At 58.0% G+C, this 21147-nt stretch overlaps 1 protein-coding gene across 4 annotated transcripts in view; it reads left to right on the top strand.

Moving 5' to 3' along the window:
- The first annotated feature begins 201 nt into the window (after positions 1-201).
- Positions 202-21147, top strand: part of LOC116742776 (plectin) — a 58408-nt gene continuing 37462 nt past the window's right edge. Inside the window, exons 1-2 of one of the 4 annotated variants that reach the window (XM_032610657.1) lie at positions 202-338; positions 1589-1787. In XM_032610657.1, coding sequence (XP_032466548.1) covers positions 1595-1787 — 193 coding nt within the window. In that variant the 5' untranslated portion in view covers positions 202-338; positions 1589-1594. Of the gene's footprint in view, positions 339-1402; positions 1788-3464; positions 3648-21147 lie in introns of those variants that run through there. The other 3 variants (XM_032610658.1, XM_032610656.1, XM_032610662.1) reach the window with 3 other exon arrangements.

Raw genomic sequence — 21147 nt, 5'->3', positions numbered from 1 at the left:
GGTCGGACCCGGCGCGCACCCGAGCGACCCCGCGTCGCCTTAGTGTCACGCACGCTCCGCTTCCCTAACGACGTCTCCTTGCCGACCGCCCCGCCCTCTGCGCGCGGGGAGGGGCCGTGCCGGGCAGTGGGGGTGCGCGCGGGGGACGGTACCCGGGAGAAGCTGCGCTCGCGCTCAGGCCCCGCGCGCACTCGGACGCAGGGGCCGCACGGGCGGCGCTCGGTTCGCGGCCGGGGCGGGGCTCCGGGCTCGCCCCGCCCGCGCAGCCTGCGCAGCTCTCCCGGCAGCAGCCGTCCGGCCGCACTGGCCGAGCCCAGCGGAGCTGAGCCACCGGGCACGTAAGACCGGGGCCGGGACAGAGAGGCGCGCGGCGGGCGGGAGCCGCGGGGTGGGGTAGGGGCTCTCCCTCCGCAGGCCTCGCGGAACCAGAGCCTGCGTCGCTGCCCATCCTCCCTCGGGAGGACGCCACCTCCGCGCGCGGAGACTGCGGAACTGGACGGGCGGTGCCCGGGGTGTGGGCAGGAAAGGCGGTTGGGGTGGTGCGGCTGGCGGTGGGGCGCCGGGCGGGGGGCTGGAGCGGAGGCGCCTTGCGGACGGGCTGTAGGGGGCGGGGCAGGGTGGCCCCCAGCTCGGTGCCCGCCGTCTCCTCCCCAGCCCTTAGCCTAGGGGCGGAGGCACAGAGCCCACATTGTGCCCCCGCGCCAGCCCGGCCCCGCCGGGACAGAGCCGCATTCACCTCCTGCACGGCAGCGCTTGTGGGGCCCGGGAGCTGAGGGGCGTGCACACGCGGGTATGGGTGCCCCGCGGCAGCTCCGCGCAGGGCGGGCCGCTGGAGGGGCAGCCCGGGCTCCCACCCAGCCTTGCGGCAGCGCAGCTCCCGCGGCCCACGCTGATGCGGCTCTGGCTATTTATAGGCGTTCACTGCGGAGACCGAGGTGGGACTGCGCGGGGGCTGGGCTGGGGTAAGGCGACGGGGAGCGCTATTGGCTCAAACAGCTTGGAGGTAGAGCCAGTGTGCGAGGTGCGGGGTCTGGGAGGGGAGGGCAGCAGCCAGTGCTTCCTCATGGCCTGGCTTGCTTGCTGAGTCGAGGAGTAGAGGAGATGGGGTCCAGGTTTGGGATGGAGGGATCGGAGGCCAGTGTCCGAGTGACGGGGTGGCGGGGGGGATCTGTCCTCTGATTGGGTGAACCCCTGGGTGACAGCATGGAGGGGTCAGTGTTTGGGTGACTAAGAGAAGAGAGTGGCAGTGAATGTTGGGGGGTGGGGGGGTATCAGTGTCCCAGTGATAGACTGGAGGGAGTGAGGTCAGTGTCTTGGGAGGGGGTCTCCGTGTGGGTATCGGAGGAATGAGCTGGAGCGGGTGAGGCCAGCTGTGGATGGCTGCAAAGGGTTGTCCGTGTCTGGGTTGAGAGGGTCGGGGTTCAGTATGTAGATGAAGCGGGACATAGGAGCGGTGTGGGTGTCAGTGTCCAGATGACAGGGTGGATGGGGTGAGGTCCATGTTTAGGTTAAGAATGTGGTGGTCGGTATGCAGTATCCCCCCCATACACGGTGGTGTGACACCCCCTCCCCCCCGCTCCCTCTCCAGGAGGCCATGTCGGGCGAGGACCACGAGGTTCGGGCAGTGGTTGAGGATGGCTCCAACGGAGGCAGTGGCTCGCCCAGCCCTGGGGACACACTGCCCTGGAACCTGGAGAAAACACAGCGGAGCCGGCTAAGCGGAGGTGGCCCTGGGGGGAATGGGAGTGTCTTGGACCCTGCCGAGCGGGCAGTCATCCGCATTGCAGGTAACGACGCTGAAGAGCTTAGGCTGTCCAATTCATAAACATTTGCTTGTTGACTGAGCACGTGCTGTGTGCTCTGTGCAGGTATAGGACTGGGATGAGAGACGTGAGGGTGATCTGCGGGTCAGAGAGGGCCTCTCCTGTCCCAGGTGGTTGCAGACAGCACAGCGCCACCTGCTGGCTCCACCCGGTCAGCTGCATGAGGCCTGAGGTTGAGCTTGCTGAGTTGGCACCATCCTTGGTCTCAGGACAAGGGTCCAGTGCCCAGATGTGATGATGACACTTTCTTGAGATCCTGCGGCAAAGCCGCCTTCGAGGCCCCTGGTCTTGGCTGCCACCATGGGGGTGGGGTGGGTAGAAGCATGTAGGAGCAGAACAGGAGGGGCCACCTGGTTGGCGAGAGCCCCAGCCCCTCCCTGAGCCAGGGTCCGGCCTTGCCCTCTAGTAGCTGCCAATCTTGCGGGGAGGATGGGGAAGGCCCGGTGCAAGGCCCCTGACAGTGTCGGGCTGGCAGCTGGACAGTGGCTCCTCCCTTTGAGAAGTAGGTGACCTAGGGCTTGAGGCTATTGGGCAGGGCGTGCTGGGAAGGGAGGAGCCAGCTGAGGGTCTCTGGATCAGTCTGTGGACTACTGACCCTGTCCCGTCGGCTAGGACAGAATGATGATGAGGGTCTGGGGGATGGGCTGACCCTGCAGGAGACCGGGAGGGTGGACCGAGGTGCGTGGGAAGAGGCCTGGAAGCCCAGTGCTGGGCGAGGATGGTGGCGGGGGCAGCAAGGAACTCTGTGGGTGGAAGCACAAGCAAGAGCTTGTGGGGACGCAGGGGAGCGGGACAGCGTGAAGGGAAACCTCACCGTCTGCCCCACCCCCGGGAGCCGGTGTGGACATGGCACGGGACCGCCAGTCCTTTTCACATGTCACATCCGGATGTTAAAGGACGAGGTTCTTTTTCACTCACGTGAAAGTGAACCCTGAATGTCCTCTCGCAGCCCTGGACCCCCTTCACTAGCAGGCCCTGCGGGCGCTCTTTGTGTACGCCTGGCGACCCTCTTAGCCCTGAGCCCTGGAAGTGGGGCTTCTGGCCACAGTGTTTGTGGCATTTCCAGTTAGAGGAACACTGCCGGGGGCATTCTGGAGAGGGCATTTCTCAACACTGGGAGATAGGGGATTGCCAATCTGATGGGTGGCAAAGAATTTGGTTTTTTTTTTTAACCAATCATTTTTCCTTCTGTAAATTCCCTATTTCAGTCCTTTTATTCGTAGTTAAGTTTTTGTGTGTAAGGGTTTCATGTTGAAGATCCCCACTCCACCTCCCAGGTTGTAATAGAAGGATCCTAGGTAGCGGCGGTTGGAGCAGAAGCTGGGGGTGGCGGCCAGGTGAGGTCGCTGGGTCTGGCAGGGTGGTGGAGAGCTCGCGGCTGGGACGGAGGGTGCCCCTGCAGCGCCGGGTGCGGAGAACTCGGGCTGTCGGCAGGCCGGCGACTGGGGCGGGGGCGGGGGCGGGGAGGGGGTGTGCGCCCGCCGGGACGGGCGCGGGACGCAGACTCGTAGCCTCCCAGCCCGCTCCGCTGCGGCTGCCGAGCCGACGCCGGGAGGCGCCCGGGCGCGCTGCCGCCTCTCCCCCGGGCCCCGCCCGCCCGTGGGGCATCCTGGGTGCGGGGCGGGGCGGGGGCGGCCCCTTTAAGCGGCGCGCGCGGCCGTAGGGACCGAGTGGCCGCCGGGGGCAGGAGGCTCGCTCTGCGCCGCAGCGCTCCGCTGTGTCCCGCGCCTGCCGCCGGCATGGCTGACTTGCTGCCGCCTCGTCCGCCGCCCGACGAGCAGGATTTCATCCAGGCCTACGAGGAGGTGCGGGAGAAGTACAAAGGTACGGCGCCCCCGCCCCCCCTCCAGGCTGCCTGCCGTCTGGCCGGCCCTGACAGGTCCTCCGGCCAGACAGTCCGGCCACAGACACCTCGTCCGCGGTAGTCGTCCCGATCGGAGCCCAGCCCCGCCCCCCGCCGCCAGCCTCGCTCGACCCGCGCGGCCGCCGGCCCCCGAGGAAGAGGCAGCGCGCTCGGCGGAGCCCCATAGTCATGTCCTTAATAGGCATCGTGCGGCGTGGGTGGGGTGGGTGGAGTGGGCCGCCCCTCCCCGCCCCGGCCAATGTCCTGTGTCCGGAGTCTGTGCACAGCAGACACGTGGTTCAAGGCAGAGCTGTCCTCTGCCTCTCAGCTAGGTGCTTCCCCCAGGGGTGCGGGTGGCTGCCACTGCCTGGCAGTGTGGGTCGCATAGTTGCTGCCTTTCCTCACCTCCCCTAGTTGGTGAGCACCTAGGCCACCACCCGCCTTGGCAGGGACTCCTGTTACGCCCCTCTACTGTTCCCTGGGGAGCAGCTGTGGGCTGGGGAACTTAGGGCGGCCCCCTCCTCCTCTTCAGAGGAGCCACTCTGTGCCTTTGGCAGAACCCCCTGGCCCTGCTGCGCACCCCCTCGGGCCTCTGGACCTGCCCAGGCCTTACTGCTGTCAGCTGCCCACAGCCCAGCTGCCTGGGGCGCTGGGCTCTGAGCAGGCGTGGACACAGCCCTGGCTTCTGGCCCGCAGAGGCTTAGAGAGGGTCGAGGTGGGGCCCTGGGCAGAGCTGACCCAGAGCAGGTCCCAGCTCCACATGGCTGGTTATGCTGGCTCTGCCCCCAAGGGCAGTTCAGGGAGAGAGGTCCTGCTGGGACCTTGCCTGGAGCCTGGGCAGCCGCTGTCCATCCACTGACCTCACCCAGGCAAGCAGGGGAGGTTTCACGGGGCCCAGGGCTCGCCTCCACCAGGCAGTCCTCCACTCACAGCTTTCCTGGGTCCAGGGCGGTAGATGTGCTGTGTGCTTCTCCTTGTCAGCTTCTCCTTGTCAGCACTGTGGTCGCCAATCTGTTGCCTCTGTGACCAGTTCGCTGGGGCCCGATAGAGACACTCGTGACAGTGGGCTCCTGAGCCTGACCGCCGCACCTGCAGGGAGGGAGGGTATGCCTCTGGAGGGCTGGCCTGGCCTGGGAGGGTCCATCTGGACAGGTCCAGGGCAAGGAAGCAGCTGCCCACTGGGCCACAGCTCTCCTGGCAAACCCCAGAACGAAACTGGTTATGAACTGGCCACTCTAGTGAAAGTGGGGACACTTACACAGAATGACTAGTGCTTTGTTCCAGCATCTTCCTCGGTCAGATAACGTCGCAGGGCCGTGTGTGGTTCCAGAGGCTGTCAGGGCATCAAGGTGAAGCATCCCAGCCTGAGGAGCTGTGTCCCTCTACTCCCGGGATGCCAGCCCATCTCTCAGGAGTGAGTCCTGACAGGACCCTGTGGGCTTCCAGGGTGGCTGTGAGGGCGCACCGGGCTGCCGTGACCCGTGCCCCCTCCCGGGCTCGCCTGGTTCCTGCCTGCGGGTGCTGGGGCACGTGCCCAAAGTGGACTGGCCACCGCCACGGTGAAGCCCCCCTAGCGTGTGGCACTGGCCCGAGGGCGGGTGAGAGTGGCGAAGTTGGGAGCGTAGGAGCCGGGGACGGCCGAGGGGAGGGGAGGCTTCTGGGGTACCCCGAGTCACCTCCCCTCCTGGCTTGAGGCAAGGGAATGGGGGGGGCGGGGCTGTGCCTGTGGCTGGGCCAGGGCCACTGCCAAGGCCCAGGAGTGGCCTAGAGGAGCAGAAACGGCCAGGCTATGGGCCGCGGCCTGATCCTGTGAGCCCCTTGGGCCTCCTGGAGGCCTGAGGCCCTGGCCCATCCTGCCCCAGAGAGGAGGCCACCCCTAGTGAGGGAGCAGAGCGAAGCCCCTGATCCCACCGCCATTGGGTGACTGCTGGGGGCTGAGGGGGCGCCGCAAGCGCTAGCAGGCTCTGCCCTCGGGGACCCCTGGCCCACTGCTGGGCCCACGAAGGGCCCTGGCTTCTGCCTCCTGGCCTCTTCCCTGCACCTGCACGCGCCCCCAGCCCCACCTTTGCCCTGCTCGCGCTCGTGAGATGCACTTGCCCATCTGCCTCCAAGACCCAGCTTCTTCGCCCCTCACCTTTATGTCCCCCCACCCCACAGCAGTGGAGATGTCACTCCCCAGCTCTCCCTCTGGAAATCCCCAGTCCTCCCCACTGGGCCCTGCTCCTTCCAGAAAAATCTCCACTTCCTGTCTGCCTGAACCGCTTGCCCCTCCCCATCCTCCCTGCCTTCGCTCCAGGACAAATTCCTGCGGGGCTGAGGCCGCCTGGGCCTGTGGTTGGAGAGCTCCCTGTGGGCTGGCCGGGGTCTCCAGAGCCTGGCCTGCGACAGTTACGGAGGCGGGGCGCCCGGGGGAGCCCAGGGGGGCCTGTGGTCCCGGTGCACGGGCAGGGCTGGGGGCGGGGGCGAGAGTTCGGGTGTGGGGGAAGGGTATGTGGGGAAGGAGCCCCCCAAGCTTCCGAGGCAGCTCTTTGCACGCAGGGCCAAAGGCCTGTCCAGGCGGACAGGGCATGAAGTACAGGGCAGGGCGTGGGGAGCGCCAGCGGGAGTGTCTGGGCGGCTGTGTAGACTTCAAGGTTGTGTCATCAGGGCTGGGAGCAGAGTCAGTGTGGATGGGGGTGGGGAGGGGCAGTGGGTGTAGAGAGGGGAGGGCAGAGGGGAGGAATGTTGGTGGGGTGGGGGTTTGGGGGGGCAAGTGCTCCAGGCAGGGCTGGGGTAGGCAGCCTGCAGGAGGCACCCACCTGGAAGGCCTGCGTTGGTCTAGAGAAGGTGGGGCTGGAGAGGCGGGCGGGGGTGGGGAGTGTCAGCGCATCTGCAGGGCACGTGCTTTCTTTAAGACTCAGCTGGAAGGGTTCCCCCACCTCCCTGTCAGGCCCTGGGCCTGCCTGGTGCCATTGCGCCTGACGTCCTCCTCACGTGTCCCACCGTCTCCCGTCCTGGACTCTGAGCTTGGTTATCTGTGTCCCTGGCACCAGCCCCAGGCCCTCAGCCAGCACTTGCAGGGTGCCTGCATGGGTGAGTGGGTGAGAGCATGGGTGTCATCCTTGGCGGCCAGAGCTCAGCTGGCAGGATCGGAGGCTGGCAGTTGGGCTTTTGGTCTGTGTTTATGGTCAAAAGCAAAACGTGCTGGGACTTCCCTGATGGTCCAGTGGCTAGGACTCTGTGCTCCCAGTGCGGGGGGCCCAGGTTCGATCCCTGGTCAGGGAACTACATCCCACATGCTGCAGCTAAGAGTCCACATGCTGCAACTGGAGACCCCGCATGCCTCAACTAAGACCCAGTGCAGGCAAATAAAGAAGTAAATACTAAAAAAAAAAAAAAAGCAAAACGTGCTAGAAACAAACAAACAAGCATTGTGGAAGTATATGAAGAAAAAAGGTCAAAGTCACACCTTGGGCCCCTAGTCTCTCTGGCTGGGGTGACCATAGTGTGTGTGTGTGTGTGTGTGTGTGTGAGAGAGAGAGAGAGAGGAGAGAGAGAAGGAAGGAGAGGGAGGGAGGGAAAGAATTCAGTGGTTTTTAGTGTATTAATAGACTTGTGAATCGGTCAGCACAACCCATTTCAGAGCATTTCCATTCCCAGCCCCTGGCAAACGCTGGTCTACTTTAGGTCCCTATGGATTTGCCTATACTGGATATTTCATATAAATGGAATCATACAATTTTGTGCCTGGCTTCTTTCACGTAGCGTAACGTTTTATCCATGTTACAGTGTGTACTGGTTCTTCATTCCATTTCATGGAATAACATTCCATGGTATGGATAACCTGCATTTTGTTTATCTCTGGATAGGTTGATGGCTATTCGTGTTGTTTCCACCTTTTGGCTATTATGAATGTGCTACTATGAACAGTGGGCCAGTTTTTGCGTGGATGTATGTTTTCATCTCTCTTGGATATATACCAAGGAGTGGAATTGCTGGAACATGTGATAATTCTATATTTAACTGTTTGAAGAGCTGTCACATTGCTTTCCACAGCAGCTACACCATTCTACGATCCCATGAGCAGTGTATGAAGCTTCCAATCTCTTCACATCCTCACCAGCACTTATTATCTGCCTTTTTGATTATAGACATTTAGTCCTAGTGGGTGTGAAGTGGTTTCTCTTGATTTTGATTTGCATTTCCTGATGACTCATGTTGTTGAGCACCTTTTCTTTTGCATATTGGTTATTTCTATATCTTCTTTCCAGAAATGTCTATCCAGAGGCTTTGTCCATTTTTAAATTGGGTTTTTAGCTTTTTATTATTGAGTTGTAAGTGTTCTTCATGTATTCTAGATATAAGTCCCTCATCAGATAGATATGGTTTGCAAAAATGTTTTCTGATTCTGTGGGTTGACTTTATTTTTTGGTGGTGTCCTTTGGAACACAAAGGATTTTAATGGCGAGCTCAGTTTACCTGTTTCTTTCTTGGTTGCTTGTGCTTTTAGTGTCATATCTAAGCACTATTGCCTATTTCAAAGTCATGAAGATTTATGGCAATATTTTCTTCCAAGAGTTTTATAGTTTTAGCTCTTACATTTAAGTCTTTGATCTATTTTGAATTAATTTTTGAGCATGGTGTGAGGTAGGGGTCCAACTTTATTTATTTATTTATTTTTTAACTGTGACTTGAGGCTTGCTGGGTCTTAGTTCCCCAACCAGGGATCGAACCCGGGACCCCCAGCAGTGAGAGTGCTTAGTCCTAACCACTGGACCGCCACATAATTACCCCAACTTTACTCTTTTGCACGAGGATACCTAGTTGTTCCTGAACCATTTGTTGAAAAGATTATTCTTTCCCCATTGAATGGTCTTGGCACCCTCATGCTTTTTAATGGGTACTGTGTGTTCCATTGCATGGAAGTATCTCTGCTTGTTTATCTGGTCCCTTTACATGAACATGTGGGCTTATCATTAAAAATGATTGTATTTCTAAATTGTCCTCTGGCGTAGATGAGCCAGCAGATACAAGGCAGACTAGTTCCAATCCCTTGCCAATTGATGGATGAGAAAATTCTAATTTGTTTTAAGTTGCATTCTTTGACTAAGTGATCATCATTTCATAGTTATTCACTCTTTGTATTGAAAAGCATTGTTCATTTCCTGTAAGGTGTTTTGTTTTGAATTATAAGAGTTCTTTATTTATTATGACTGTTAACTTCCTTGTGTGTTATCAGTGTTTCTAATTTTTCTTTCAGTTTGTTACATTTTTTAAAATAAATTTATTTATTTATTTATAGCTGCATTGGGTTTTCCTTGCTGCACGGGGGCTTTCTCTAGTTGCGGCGAATGGGGGCTACTCTTCGTTGCGGCGCGTGGGCTTCTCATTGCGGGGGCTTCTCTTGTTGCGGAGCGCGGGCTCTAGGTGCACAGGCTTCAGTAGTTGCAGCGCATGGGCTCAGTAGTTGTGGCGCGTGGGCTCTAGAGCGCAGGCTCAGTAGTTGTGGTGTACGGGCTTAGTTGCTGCGTGGCATGTGAGATCTTCCCGGACCAGGGCTCGAACCCGTGTTCCCTGCATTGGCAGGCAGATTCTTAACCACTGCGCCACCAGGGAAGCCCAACAAAGAGGATTTTAAATATCTTTTCTCCCGCCTAACTCAGCTTCCCGAGGGCAAGGTCTGTGTCCTGTTGCACCTCCTTAATGTGGTTTGAAAATGAGCAGGTGAGTGGGAGGGAAAGTGGACCCCGAGCTGGACCCCTGCAGAAACCCAGACCCCAGACTGGGCTGCCATAGAGTGGGAGTGGAAGTGGGGGTGGGGAGCAGCGGGGGTGGGGTGGGGGGGGTGGGGGGTGGAGTGGTGCCTCTGCGGCAGGGGCGGTGGAAGAACAGGAGCTTAGCTTGGGGGCAAATAAACTGAGATGATCGTTGAGCCAGGCACCATGTAAAGACTCGAGTGGCTGGGGGACCAGGCTGGGCACTGTGCTTGGGGCCCTCGCGGTGTGGGGGGAATGCCTGAGGCAGAGGGGGAGCCTTCCCCAGGGGGTGGTCCGGGCAGCCCAGTGAAAGGGAAGGAGCGATGAACCAGGAGCCGGCTGCCCTTAGAGCGCCTGGCGTGGTCATAAGGGATATCGGGACCTTAGGGAGACTGTTTGGGGGAGTGGTCAGATTGGGGGTGCCAAGGGGTGTGTAGGAAGTGAGAAGGGAGGTGGAGACGGTGAGGGGTCCGGCAGTGTGTGAGAGGGAGACCACCATCCAGGACGGGGCAGTGACCCGGAGGCCGAGCTGTCAGCAGAATGCAGCCTGGGCAGAACTGGCTGGCAGGGGCCTGGGTGGCCCGAGTGCTGTGTGACCCTTCTCATTTGCCCAACCGCACATGCTGGGGGTGGGTGTGACAAGCCCCTTGCCACCCAGGGCCCTGTGGTTCAGAAGGGGTAGAGGCTTCTACAGGTGTGGGGATGGGAAGGCGTGGGGGAGGGGGAGATGTGGGGGAGGGGGAGGCATGGGGGAGGGGAGGCATGGGGGAGGGAAGGCGTGGGGATGGGAAGGTGTGGGCGATGTTGCCTCCTGGCCTCCGTTTCCCCAGTGAGACCTGAGGGGAGCCGGCAGCAGGGCAGGGGTTGGCAGCAGGGCAGGGGTTGGCAGCAGGATCTGGGCACCTTGGGAACAGATGCAATGAGGCTGGAGAGGGCTGATGCAAGTGGGAGGCCAGGCGCCCCGCCCGGCGTGGGGCCAAGGGCAGTGGCCAGAAGCAGGCCCACACTGGACAGGGAGATGCAGGGCTGGGAGAGCTGGTGCTGTGGCTGCCTGCAGGGACTGTGGGTGTGAGGTCTGGGACCTAAGAGGGGCCTTGGGCTGGGTCATCTGGTGGTGGCCCCAGGTGATGGTGGCTGGGTGGAGGGGGAGTCAGGAACCCCTTCTCAGGTGATGGGAGGCAGGTGCCCACTTGCTCTCCATTTGTGGACCTGTGAAACTAGAACACATGTTGTATACTTCCAAAATACAATGGTGGGACAGGCATAGAGTAGACATCCCCTTTCTCAAAAGGAGAAAGAGAAAAGAATAAAGGGGTAACAAAGAGAAAAGAATAAAGGAGTCCCAAGCAAGTTTGAAAATCCAGCAGGGCAAGTTCAATAGGTTTGAAGGCCTGAGAATACTCCTCTGTGACTTGATGCTTTGCTCTGTACATGTTCAGCTCTGTCGGCCTCTGCCTCTGTGCCCATGGCTCCACCCTCTGGGCCCAAAGCTGTGCCTTGAAGTCATTTTTCCTATTTCTTGCCGGGCAGCATATGCTTGAAGCTGAGTAGCTCTGTCACCCCATTTCCTGCCTGTAGTATCCAGAATTCCAACAGCTTTCCTTCCTTTCATCCTGTCTCTATCCTCTTGCATCCAAGCTGGCAGTGTTTCTGCTGATACAACATTCTTATATACCTTGTGGGTCTCCCATGTATGACACAGAGATCCGTGCCATCAGGTTAGAGGCTTCTCCACAGAGCTTTCCTTGATGACCCTCTCTATCCCCAGCTTGTGCTGCAAGGTTTGAGTGCATCTGTGAGTCAGAGATCAAAATCTCTTCAGAGGAAGATTGTCCAGTTGCATCCTTGTCTCTCTCTCCTAACAGTGAGTCTCCCCACATTAGCATCTTCTGCAGTCCTGAACAGGCCGTGAGTTTCCCAATCACCAGTGCTGGTTCTTTTTTTGGCTTAACAGTTCCTTCCACAGTTTACGTCTTTCCTCCTGCACTTTACCGTAAGGAACAGGTTAAAACCAGGTCAGACCTTCCACACTTTGCTTTGAAATCTCCTCAGCTAAGATCCAAGTTCAACACTTATAAGTTCTGCTTTCCACCCACAGCGGAACACAGTTCAGCCACATTTTTTGCACTGTTTTAATCGGGGATCACCTTTCCTCCAGCTTCTGGCAGTATGTGCCTCATTTCCTTCTAAGTCATCACCAGCAGCATCTTAACATCCATATTTCTTCCAACAGCCTGTTTCAAGGCAATCTAGGCTTTTTCTATCATGCTCCTCAAAATTCTCCAGCCTCTGTCCATTACCCAATTCCAAAACCAGTGCCATGCTTTTAAATATTTGTCACTCCTGGTAAAAAATGTCTTCATTAGTTTCCTGTGTCTGCTGTAACAAATGACCACAAAGAGGTGGTCTAAAACAACAGAAGTTTATTCTCTCATACTTCTGGAGGCCAGAGGCCAAAATCAAGGTGTTGGCATGGCTGTAGTTTTCTGTGACGGCTCTAGAGAAGACCCTTCCTGCCCCTTCTAGCTTCTGGTGGCTGTTGGTGTTCCTCGGTTTGTGGCTGCACCATTCCAGTCTCTGCCCCATCTTCACATGGCTTCTCCTCTGTGTATCTCTCTTCTGTCTGTTATAAGGACACTTGTCATTAGATTTAGGTCCCACCCAGATAATCCAGGGTGATCTCATCGTGACATCCTTAACTTAATCACATCTGCAAAGACCCTATTTCCCAATAAGGCCACAGTCACGGGTCCCAGGGATTTAGATGGTGGACATATCTTCCAGGGGCCACCGTTCAGTGCTTTCCCTTCAAGCTGCCCTGCTGCAATGGTTGATTGGTGTTTTGTAAAGCCTCCACATCTTTTTGTTTTATGCTTATTGTTTGATTTTTTTAATTAAAAAAAATATTAGGATGCACTGGGTCTTAGTTGCAGCAGGCGAGCTCCTTAGTTGTGGCATGTGGGCTTCTTAGTTGTGGCTCACTGGCTCCTTAGTTGCAGCTTGCCAGCTCTTTGGTTGTAGCTCGACAGCTCCTTAGTTGTGGCTCGCCAGTTCCATAGTTGTGCTTGTCAGCTCCTTAGTTGTGGCACTCAGGCTCCTTAGTTGTGGCATGTGAACTCTTAGTTGCGGCATGCATATGGGATCTAGTTCCCTGACCAGGGATTGAACCCTAGCCCCCTGCACTGGGAGCATGGAGTCTTAACCACTTCACCACCAGGGAAGTCCCTATGCTTGTTTAAAAAAAATGTGCACAGGGCTTCCTGGTGGCGCAGTGGTTGGGAGTCCGCCTGCCGATGCAGGGGACGCGGGTATGTCCCCCGGTCTGGGAGGATCCCGCATGCCGCGGAGCGGCTGGGCCCGTGAGCCATTGTCGCTGAGCCTGCGCGTCCGAGCCTGTGCTCCACAGCGGGAGGAGGCCACAACAGTGAGAGGCCCGTGTACCGCAAAAACAAAAACAACAACAAAAAATAATGTGCACAGTATTTTATAGTATAATTTAATTTATTTATACTTTATAATCTAATATTATGAAGTATTTTAGGCACGTGTAACTTCTTTTTACTTAATGTTTACAAGTACATCTTTCTATGACATTAATTTATAATATATTCTTTTATATGGTAATCATATCCTATTTAATCTCTTCCCATGGAACATTAGGTTTAGTTTTGTTTAGTTTTGTGGGGTTTTTTGGTATTGTAAACTGCTGCATAGAAGAGCTTTGTGGCTGGATCATTGTGTGTCTATGGCTATTGTTAGAAATAGAATTTCTGGGTCAAGTAGTATGCAAAATTTAAGCTCTAGCTACACCAGGGTGCCGTGTTTTCACCTATCAGATTGGTAAAAATCCAGAAACCCAGAATTTCTGGATTGCATTAGTGAACTGGTGGAAACCAGGCCAATGAAAATGTCTATCAGACCTAAGAACGCAGTGTGTGTGTGAGAGCCAAGGATGGCAGCCAGCGCCCTGAGGTAGGGCGGAGGCAGGGGTGCAGCGGGAGACCTCCCAGGTGTGGGGTCGGATGGTGCAGGCGAGGTGTCACTTTTTTTTAAATTAATTAATTTATTTATTCATTTATTTATTTTGGCTGCGTTGGGTCTTTGTTGCTGTGATCGGGCTTTCTCTGGTTGGGGCTACTCTTTGTTGCAGTGCACGGGCTTTTCATTGCAGTGGCTTCTCTTGTTGCGGAGCACAGGCTCTAGGCATGCAGGCTTCAGTAGTTCTGACACACGGGCATAGTTGCTCCGCAGCATGTGAGATCTTCCCGGATCAAGGCTCAAACCCATGCCCCCTGCATTGGCAGGTGGATTCTTAACCACTGTGCCACCAGGGAAGTCCCGAGGTGTCACTTTTTGTGTTAAAAGGGGGAAAACCAAGAATCATGTTTGTATTTATGTGACTTTCCACATAAAGAAATTTCAGAGGGATAAAGAGGAAGCCAATCCTGACAGTGATTTCCACACTGTGTGCGGGGTGGAGAGGGGACAGTCTTGGGCAGAGACTTTCCCCTGTATGGCCCATGTTTGCGTCCGGGGAATAGTTCCTATTCAAACACAATATTTTTAAAAAGTTCCTAAGGTGTTCGCTAGGTACTACAGCAGCGCCCAAAAGGGCTCGCTCCCTACACCTGCCCAGCACCCAGTGACAGGGTTTCAAACAGACAACAGAAGCTCGCCGATCTGATATAAAATCATGTGAGTGTCTGAAGGAGGCAATTATTAAGAGTCGGTGCAGCGGGGCTTCCCTGCTGGCGCAGTGGTTAAGAATCGGCCTGCCAAAGCAGGGAACACGGGTTCGAGCGCTGGTCCGCCAAGATCCCACATGCCACGGAGCAACTAAGCCCGTGAGCCACAACTACTGAAGCCCGCGCGCCACAACTACTGAACCCGTGCGCCTAGAGCCCGTGCTCCGCCACAAGAGAAGCCACCGCAATGAGAAGCCCGCGCACCACAACCGAGAGTAGCCCCCGCTCGCTGCAACTAGAGAAAGCCCGCGCACAGCAACAAAGACCCACGCAGCCAAAAATTAATCAATCAATTAATTAATTAATTAAAAAAGAAAGAGTCGGCTCAGGGCTGGCGGGGCCGGCGGTGGGGTGCGGGGGTGGGTCAGAAGCGCAGTTCTAGCTCGGGGCACAGTGGTCCTGCGAGGTCGGACCTCTGCATTGGGAATGTGAGTCTCCCCATGGGTCTGGTTCTTGCTTTGTGCTTGTGGGGCTTTCTGAAGTTAAGTACTGATTTTTATTTATCTTGTTCCAGAGTAGTTTCTGTCCTGCACTGCGAATGAAGGTTTTTCCCACCCTCTTTTGCCAGCTCGTTATTGGCCTATAAGAAATGTCTTGGGCCTTTAGAAGGGTGCTGAAAGCCGGCCACTCGAGTGAGCGCCTCTGTCGGTGCCGGTAGATGGTCAGAGGCACTGGTTTACGTGCTGAGGAGGCGCAGACTCTGAACGCTTGGCAGTGCTCCGCATCCGTAGCCTAGGTTCTTTCCCTCACACGCCCTGGATCAGCCTCGCCCGCAGCTGAGCCCGGAGGCTTGCCCTGGCCGCCTGTGGGAGTGGCTTTGGGGGTGTCCCGGCCACCATGCTGAGCCTACAGCCCTGCTGCTCCTGCTTCCGGTACTTCCTATGGGCGAGGCCCCTGGGGTGGTGGCGGTGGCCACTCAGATTTGGAGGGACGTCTGTTCTCATGTTAACGGTATGCAGCCAGCCGTCCCCATCCACGGTCTGCAACTGGGGATTTAAGTAATAGATCAAAAGTACTATTGGGGGGCTCCCCTGGTGGCGCAGTAGTTGAGAGTCCGCCTGCTGATGCAGGGTACATAGGTTCGTGCCCTGGTCCGGGAGGATCCCACATGCCGCGGAGCGGCTGGGCCCATGAGCCATGGCCGATGAGCCTGCGCGTCCGGAACCTGTGCTCCTCAATGGGAGAGGCCACAGCAATGAGAGGCCGCGTACTGAAAAAAAAAAAAAAAAAAAAAAAGTACTATTGGGGTGGGACTTCCCTGCTGGTCCAGGGTTAAGATTCTGTGCACCCAATGTAGGGGGCCAGGGTTCGATCCCTGGTCAGGGAACTAGATCCCGCGTGCTGCAACTAAGACCTGGTGCAACCAAGTAAATAAATAAATAAATGTGTTTTTTAAAAAAAGAAGTACTCTGGGGGGGAGATTCCAGAAAGTTCCAAAAGGCAAAACTTGAATTTGCTGTGGGTGCTCAAAGACAGCTATTTACATTTACATTGTATTTTTAAAAAATAAATTTATTTTGGCCACGTTGTGTCTTTGTTGCTGCGCGGGCTTTCTCTAGTTGCGGTGAGCAGGCACTATTCTTCGTTGTGGTGCACAGGTTTTCTCATTGCGGTGGCTTCTCGTTGCGGAGCACGGCTCTAGGTGCGTGGGCTTCAGTAGTTGTGGCATGCAGGCTCAGTAGTTGTGGCGCATGGGCTTAGTTGCTCCGCGGCACGTGGGATCTCCCCGGACCAGGGCTTGAACCCGTGTCCCCTGCATTGGCAGGCGGATTCACTGCACCACCAGGGAAGCCCCTGCATTGTGTTTGCAACTATTTACATAGCATTTGCACTCTATCAGGTTATATACAAATACTACTCCAGCTTTTTTGTGTTTTGTTTTGTTTTGTTTTGTTTTTTGCGGTACGCGGGCCTCTCACTGTTGTGGCCCCTCCCGTTGCTGGGCTGCGGCATGTGGGATCTTCCTGGACCCACTGCAGGGAACAGGCACAGTCTGTAGCGGGGTCTCACTGGGTGAGGGACCCGTGTCCCCTGCATGGGCAGGCGGACTCTCAACCACTGCGCCACCAGGGAAGCCCTACTCCAGATTTTATAAGGGACTTGAGCATCCGAGGCTTTTGGTGTTGACTGGGGTCCTGGAATCAATCCCCCTCAGATACTGAGGGTGCCTGGACCTCCTTTCCCAGTTTACTGGGTCACTTTGTAGAAATCAGAAATATTGGTGAGTTTTTATCAAATGAGTTATCAGCAGTTTTGAGATCAATATACAGGTTTTCTCCTTCAATCTATTAACGAAGTAAACCTCTATTAATAGCGTTCCTGGGAAGTACCTCATCCTTGAACGGCAAGCATCCACTGCTTGGTTTCCCTGCATGGACGCCTCTGACCAGGCCTGGGGTGCAGGGGTGCTGAGACAGTCATCCCTGTGTGAGAGCACTGTCCCCACTGTCCCTGCTGGAGGAAACCGCAGAGGGGTCTGTGCAGCAGGACGACACAGGACAGGACAGGACTGGGAGGCTCTTTGTAGCCCTGAGATAGAGCAGGTGTGGCAGCCGGGCTGTGGCCGCTGAGTGCCTGGTGGTGGAAGGCAGCGAGGAGGCCAGGGCTGTCTCCAAGGGGAGGAGGGTGGCGGTGGAGACAGTGGGAAGAGGACAGGTTTGAGAGATATTTGGGGGGCAGAATGATGGGACCTCCTGATGGATGGAACATGGGGGTGGGACCCAGGATCCCTGCCCGAGGTCTCTGGCGGACACCTGGTAACGGTGCAATTTTTGAACTGGGCTACAGGGAGAGAGAGCTGGATGGGACCCAAATGGGAACCCTCTATGCCTCCTGGGCCATCACCAGGACCCCTGGGGCCCTGGCGGCACCCACCGCAGTGCTGTGGACCTGGCCCTGCGGGTGGAGCCGCACAGGGTGGCTGGTCTAGCTGAGCTCCCGCCTTCGTCAGCCAGTGGCTGCCCACGTGGAGGAGCGTTCTCCTCCTGCCCAGCCTGGTAGCTTCCCCAGGTCAGGGTCGATGCCAGGTGACGGCTGTGGGGTGAGGCCTGGTGGTGCAGGTGAGATGGCCCCTGTTCCCACTGCAGGGAACAGGCACAGTCTGTAGCGGGGTCTCACTGGGTGATTATGGGGGACCCTGTGTGGAAGGTGTCTACTGCCAGGGCCGACAGCTGTCACATGTCACCCCTGCACAGGATCACCTGCCCACCAGTCACTAGTGAGCCCCGGTAGGGCAGGCTGCCCAGGGCTGGGCACAGGAGTGAAACTGGGGAGCCTTGGTGAGGAACACGGACGGGAAGGCGGACCGGGCCTTGGGAGCAGGGGTGTGGTCTGAATGGTGGGGGCTGTGACCTGGGGCCACACCTGCCAGGGTTTCAGGAAGCTTGTGAGGAGGGGGTGCTTTGTCCCAGACAGAGGGGCTGGGAAGGAGCGGGCCTGGCTGTGGCGTAGGGGCTCAGCTTGGGTTGCAGGAGCCACAGGGGTGTAAGCTGCCTCCTGGAATTTGCAGTAAAGCTTCAAGAGCGTTCGGCCTTGCGCATGAGGCGAGTCCCTGGTGCAGGCGACCTGACAGGACCCCGGCTGGGCGTGGGGAAGCCGTGCCGGGTCAGACAGCCTGCTTTCTTGAGGACCCTGGGACTAGATCTCCTGGGCAGCGAGACCGTGAAAGCTGAGGACTGTCGGGAGGGCCAGGGCCGTTGCATCTCACCCACCAGAGCCACGCTGCCCCCATCTCTTACCCCCAGGCCCTTGCCCGCCGCAGTCCGAGGGGCCTCCCTGGCCCAGGGGAACCCCACCTACAGCTCTGTGTCCAGGCGCCCTCCACGCACACGTTCTCTGGGGTTGGCCAGACTCCTCTTCTCTTGACCTGGGGCCTTCGTATGTGCGTCCGCCTCCTTTGCTGGCTAGCTGCAGCCTATCTTTCCAAGGCCCCACTTTAGCTGCCCCTTCCTCTGGGAAGAAACTAAGGAATGGGCTCAGTGTGTCCTGTGGACTCCATCCAGGGGCCGTGGCCACAGCCCACTTCCCAGGCCACACCATGTGGCTGCCGTTTGGGGCAGACTGGGCAGGGGCAGGCCAAAGGCCTCTTCACTGGCCACCCCTTCTCTGCAAGCCCTTGTTTGCAAGTGGCTGCAGGTGACTGCAGTGGCCACTCTCGGGTGGGCAGCGTGACTTGAGGGGGCAGTTAAGGGCCTGGGACATTCCTTCTCTGTCCCCATGGTTCTGAAAAGTTAGGAAAAGCCACCTAATTGCGCCTAATCCTTGTGTTACCCCATTACTTGCTTTCTGCCCTCATCTTTTCAGTAGCTTAAAATTATAATCTTATAAAATTCAATTATATGCAGTTTTGTTTGTTTTTTTGGCCGTGCCGTGTGGCTTGTGGGATCTTGGTTCCCCAACCAGGGATTGAACCCTGGCCCACAGCAGTGAAAGCGCTGAGTCCTAACCACTGGACCGCCAGGGAACTCTCAATTATATGCAGTTTTAAAACTAGAACCAGCACTAATTTTGTGTGTGGGTGAGTTTTCCTATAGTTTTTAGTTCTGTTTAAGTATCTATCAGTTTCATTTGAGATCTAGTTAGGAAGTACTCTTCAGTTACAGTTTGGATTTAGGTTCATCTGGACGTGGCTAATAAAAAAGTAATAGGAATTTAGGTGTAAGGAATCACAAAATCCTCTATTAATTTCTCATATTCCTGTTTACCCCAGGTCTGCCGCTGTTTTTTCCTGAGACTTGCCTGTGCCCCAGACTGGCTGAGTCCTGAGAGGGGCAGGGATGGGGTTGTGAGGGATCCTAGAACATCAGGCCTTCAGCCAGTATAGGGCCGCACCCGCTTCTTTGCTCATCAGCCGGTACTTGCGGGCACCGCGCTCCCCCCAGTCCTGACCCAACACACGGTGGGCCTGCCTGCAGGAAGAGTGGTCGCCTAAAGGCAGCGGCCTGGCTGGGCAAGGTGTGGGCCCCAAGGGGCCAGGAGGGGCCTTGGGGTGAGGATGGAGGAAGAATCTGGATGTGGGCCTGGCAGGAGACGGAGGCTGTGTCTGTCCCCCACAGCCCAGCACAGAGGACCAGGGTGGGGCGGGAGGGCCCAATCCTGGGGCTTACGTTGAAGCCGCGCGCGCATGCCCGAGGTGTGGGCGAGGCTTGCGCGTTTGTTTACAGCTTCCTCCGGCACCGTGAGGGGGCAGCGCTGACCCCACCCCAGCAGTGCCAGCGCTGTCATTCTCCCCAGGGGGCAGGCAGTGACAGTCAGTGGCCAGGAGGCTGATCCTGTCAGCAATAGGGGTGGTGGTGTAAGGAGACTGCTGAGCCGGACAGTTGGTGGCAGGTGGACAGACTGGAAGGTGGAGCCACCAGGACCTGTGGGGCTGACGCATCGGGGTGAGGACCCTAGGGTGTTGGCCTGAGCTGCTGGGTGGTAGATGGTGGTACATCCGCAGAGCCGGGAAGACAGGAACTTCCCAAGACAAGCTTTGTGGGTCTTTGCTGAGTTGGAGAGGCAGAGGCTGAATGTGTCACCTTGGGAGTCAGAGTGTCACAGGACCGGGTGAGGTGACCCAGAGGCGCATGTGGGTGGAGGAGGGCCCCCAGCTGAGGGGAGAAGGCAGAGGGCATGGAAGTGGGGGGGAAGTGAATGGTGGTGATGAAGGAACCTCCAGCCTCTGCCCCGGTGGGATCTACCTTCTCTCCTCACCCAGGGTGCTGGCTGGGGAGGTCCCCAGGAGGTCCAGACCGGTGGGTATCTCCTGTAGGGAGTGAGTGGCCATGACTTCGAGGCCAGGAAAGCCACGTGCAGGAGCGGCTAGGAGGGCACTCTGAGGGTGGCCCGCGGTGGAGGCCCGGGGACTGGGGGGTGGCGTGGGCCGTCCAAGCACGCCTGGATCCAGCCTGATGGCCTGGCAGTCCGGCTGGAGTTACCGGGATCAGGTGACCGGGAGCAGGGGTCTGGAAGGATGGGGGCGGTGTAGACGGGAGCAAGCTCGGGGCCGGCCTTGCACTGCGCATTGATTAGTTGAGGCTCCGCCCCGGCTGGCAAGCCCCGCCCCACGCCTCCCGGCTCCTCCCCCAGGCTGCGGCTCTGGCCTGGGCAGTGCAGTGCGGGGCTGGACTCTGCGTGGCGGCCCGCGCGCCGCCCTCAGCCCCGGCGGAGACATGGACCCCTCGCGAGCCATCCAGCATGAGATCAGCTCCCTCAAAGGTGCGGGCCGGGGATGGGGACCGAGCCGGGGGGTGGGGAGTGTGGACCAGGCAGTGACCTCTGGCTGGGGTGCAGCCCCCACAGGGCAGCGGTCGGGGTCTGCCGCCTTGGGGGCAGCTTTGTGGGTGGGGAGCCGGAGCCGCAGGAGACCCCATGTCCGTTTTCTGCCGGGACTCCACCTGGCGCGAGGTCCCGCCTGGTGACTCCAGCCGCAGCCCCGCAGCACTGCAGCCCTGCAACCCTGCAGCGAGTGTCGGGGGGGCGGGGCGGGCTACTGCGGCGGCGGGGGCGGGGCGGAGGTGGGAGCCGGCCTCCGCCACCTCTCGGATCCGCACTTTCTCTCCTCCCGAACTCTGCCGAATCCCGCCCCGCTTGTCGGCCTGCCCTCAGCGTCGAAGGGGACAGGGCAGGGCCTTGGGGATCGATCACTGGCGCGGGAGGCGCCAGGCGGGCTGGCCCCGGGCAAGTCCACACTGCGGTTCTTTGTTCCGGAATGGGGGGAGGCGCTGGGGGCTGCCCAAGGACCCCGACTGGTTGCCCTGGAGATCCGGAGGGGCCTGGAGTCGGGTGGAGGAGGCCGCCCTGGTTGTCCGCCCCGGTCCTTCCTGTGCTGAATCAGCAACTGCGGCTGCGGTTCCCGCAGGGTGGAGCAGGGCAGAAAGGGGTGTTCTCCAGCCCTGGGACCTGGGGGGGCGCGGGGGTGGGGGGATGGGGTAGAGGGAGGCGTGCCGAGGCCGGCACCGCGGGCCAGACCGGGAACGTCTAGTTCCCGGCTCCTGCCTGCTCCTCCCCTCAACCCCGGA

This window comes from Phocoena sinus, chromosome 17 (assembly GCF_008692025.1).
Source record: "Phocoena sinus isolate mPhoSin1 chromosome 17, mPhoSin1.pri, whole genome shotgun sequence".
NCBI classification, from domain to species: Eukaryota; Metazoa; Chordata; class Mammalia; order Artiodactyla; family Phocoenidae; genus Phocoena; species Phocoena sinus.
Note: the sequence above shows the minus strand (reverse complement) of the source record. Positions and strands in the feature narration are given on the sequence as shown.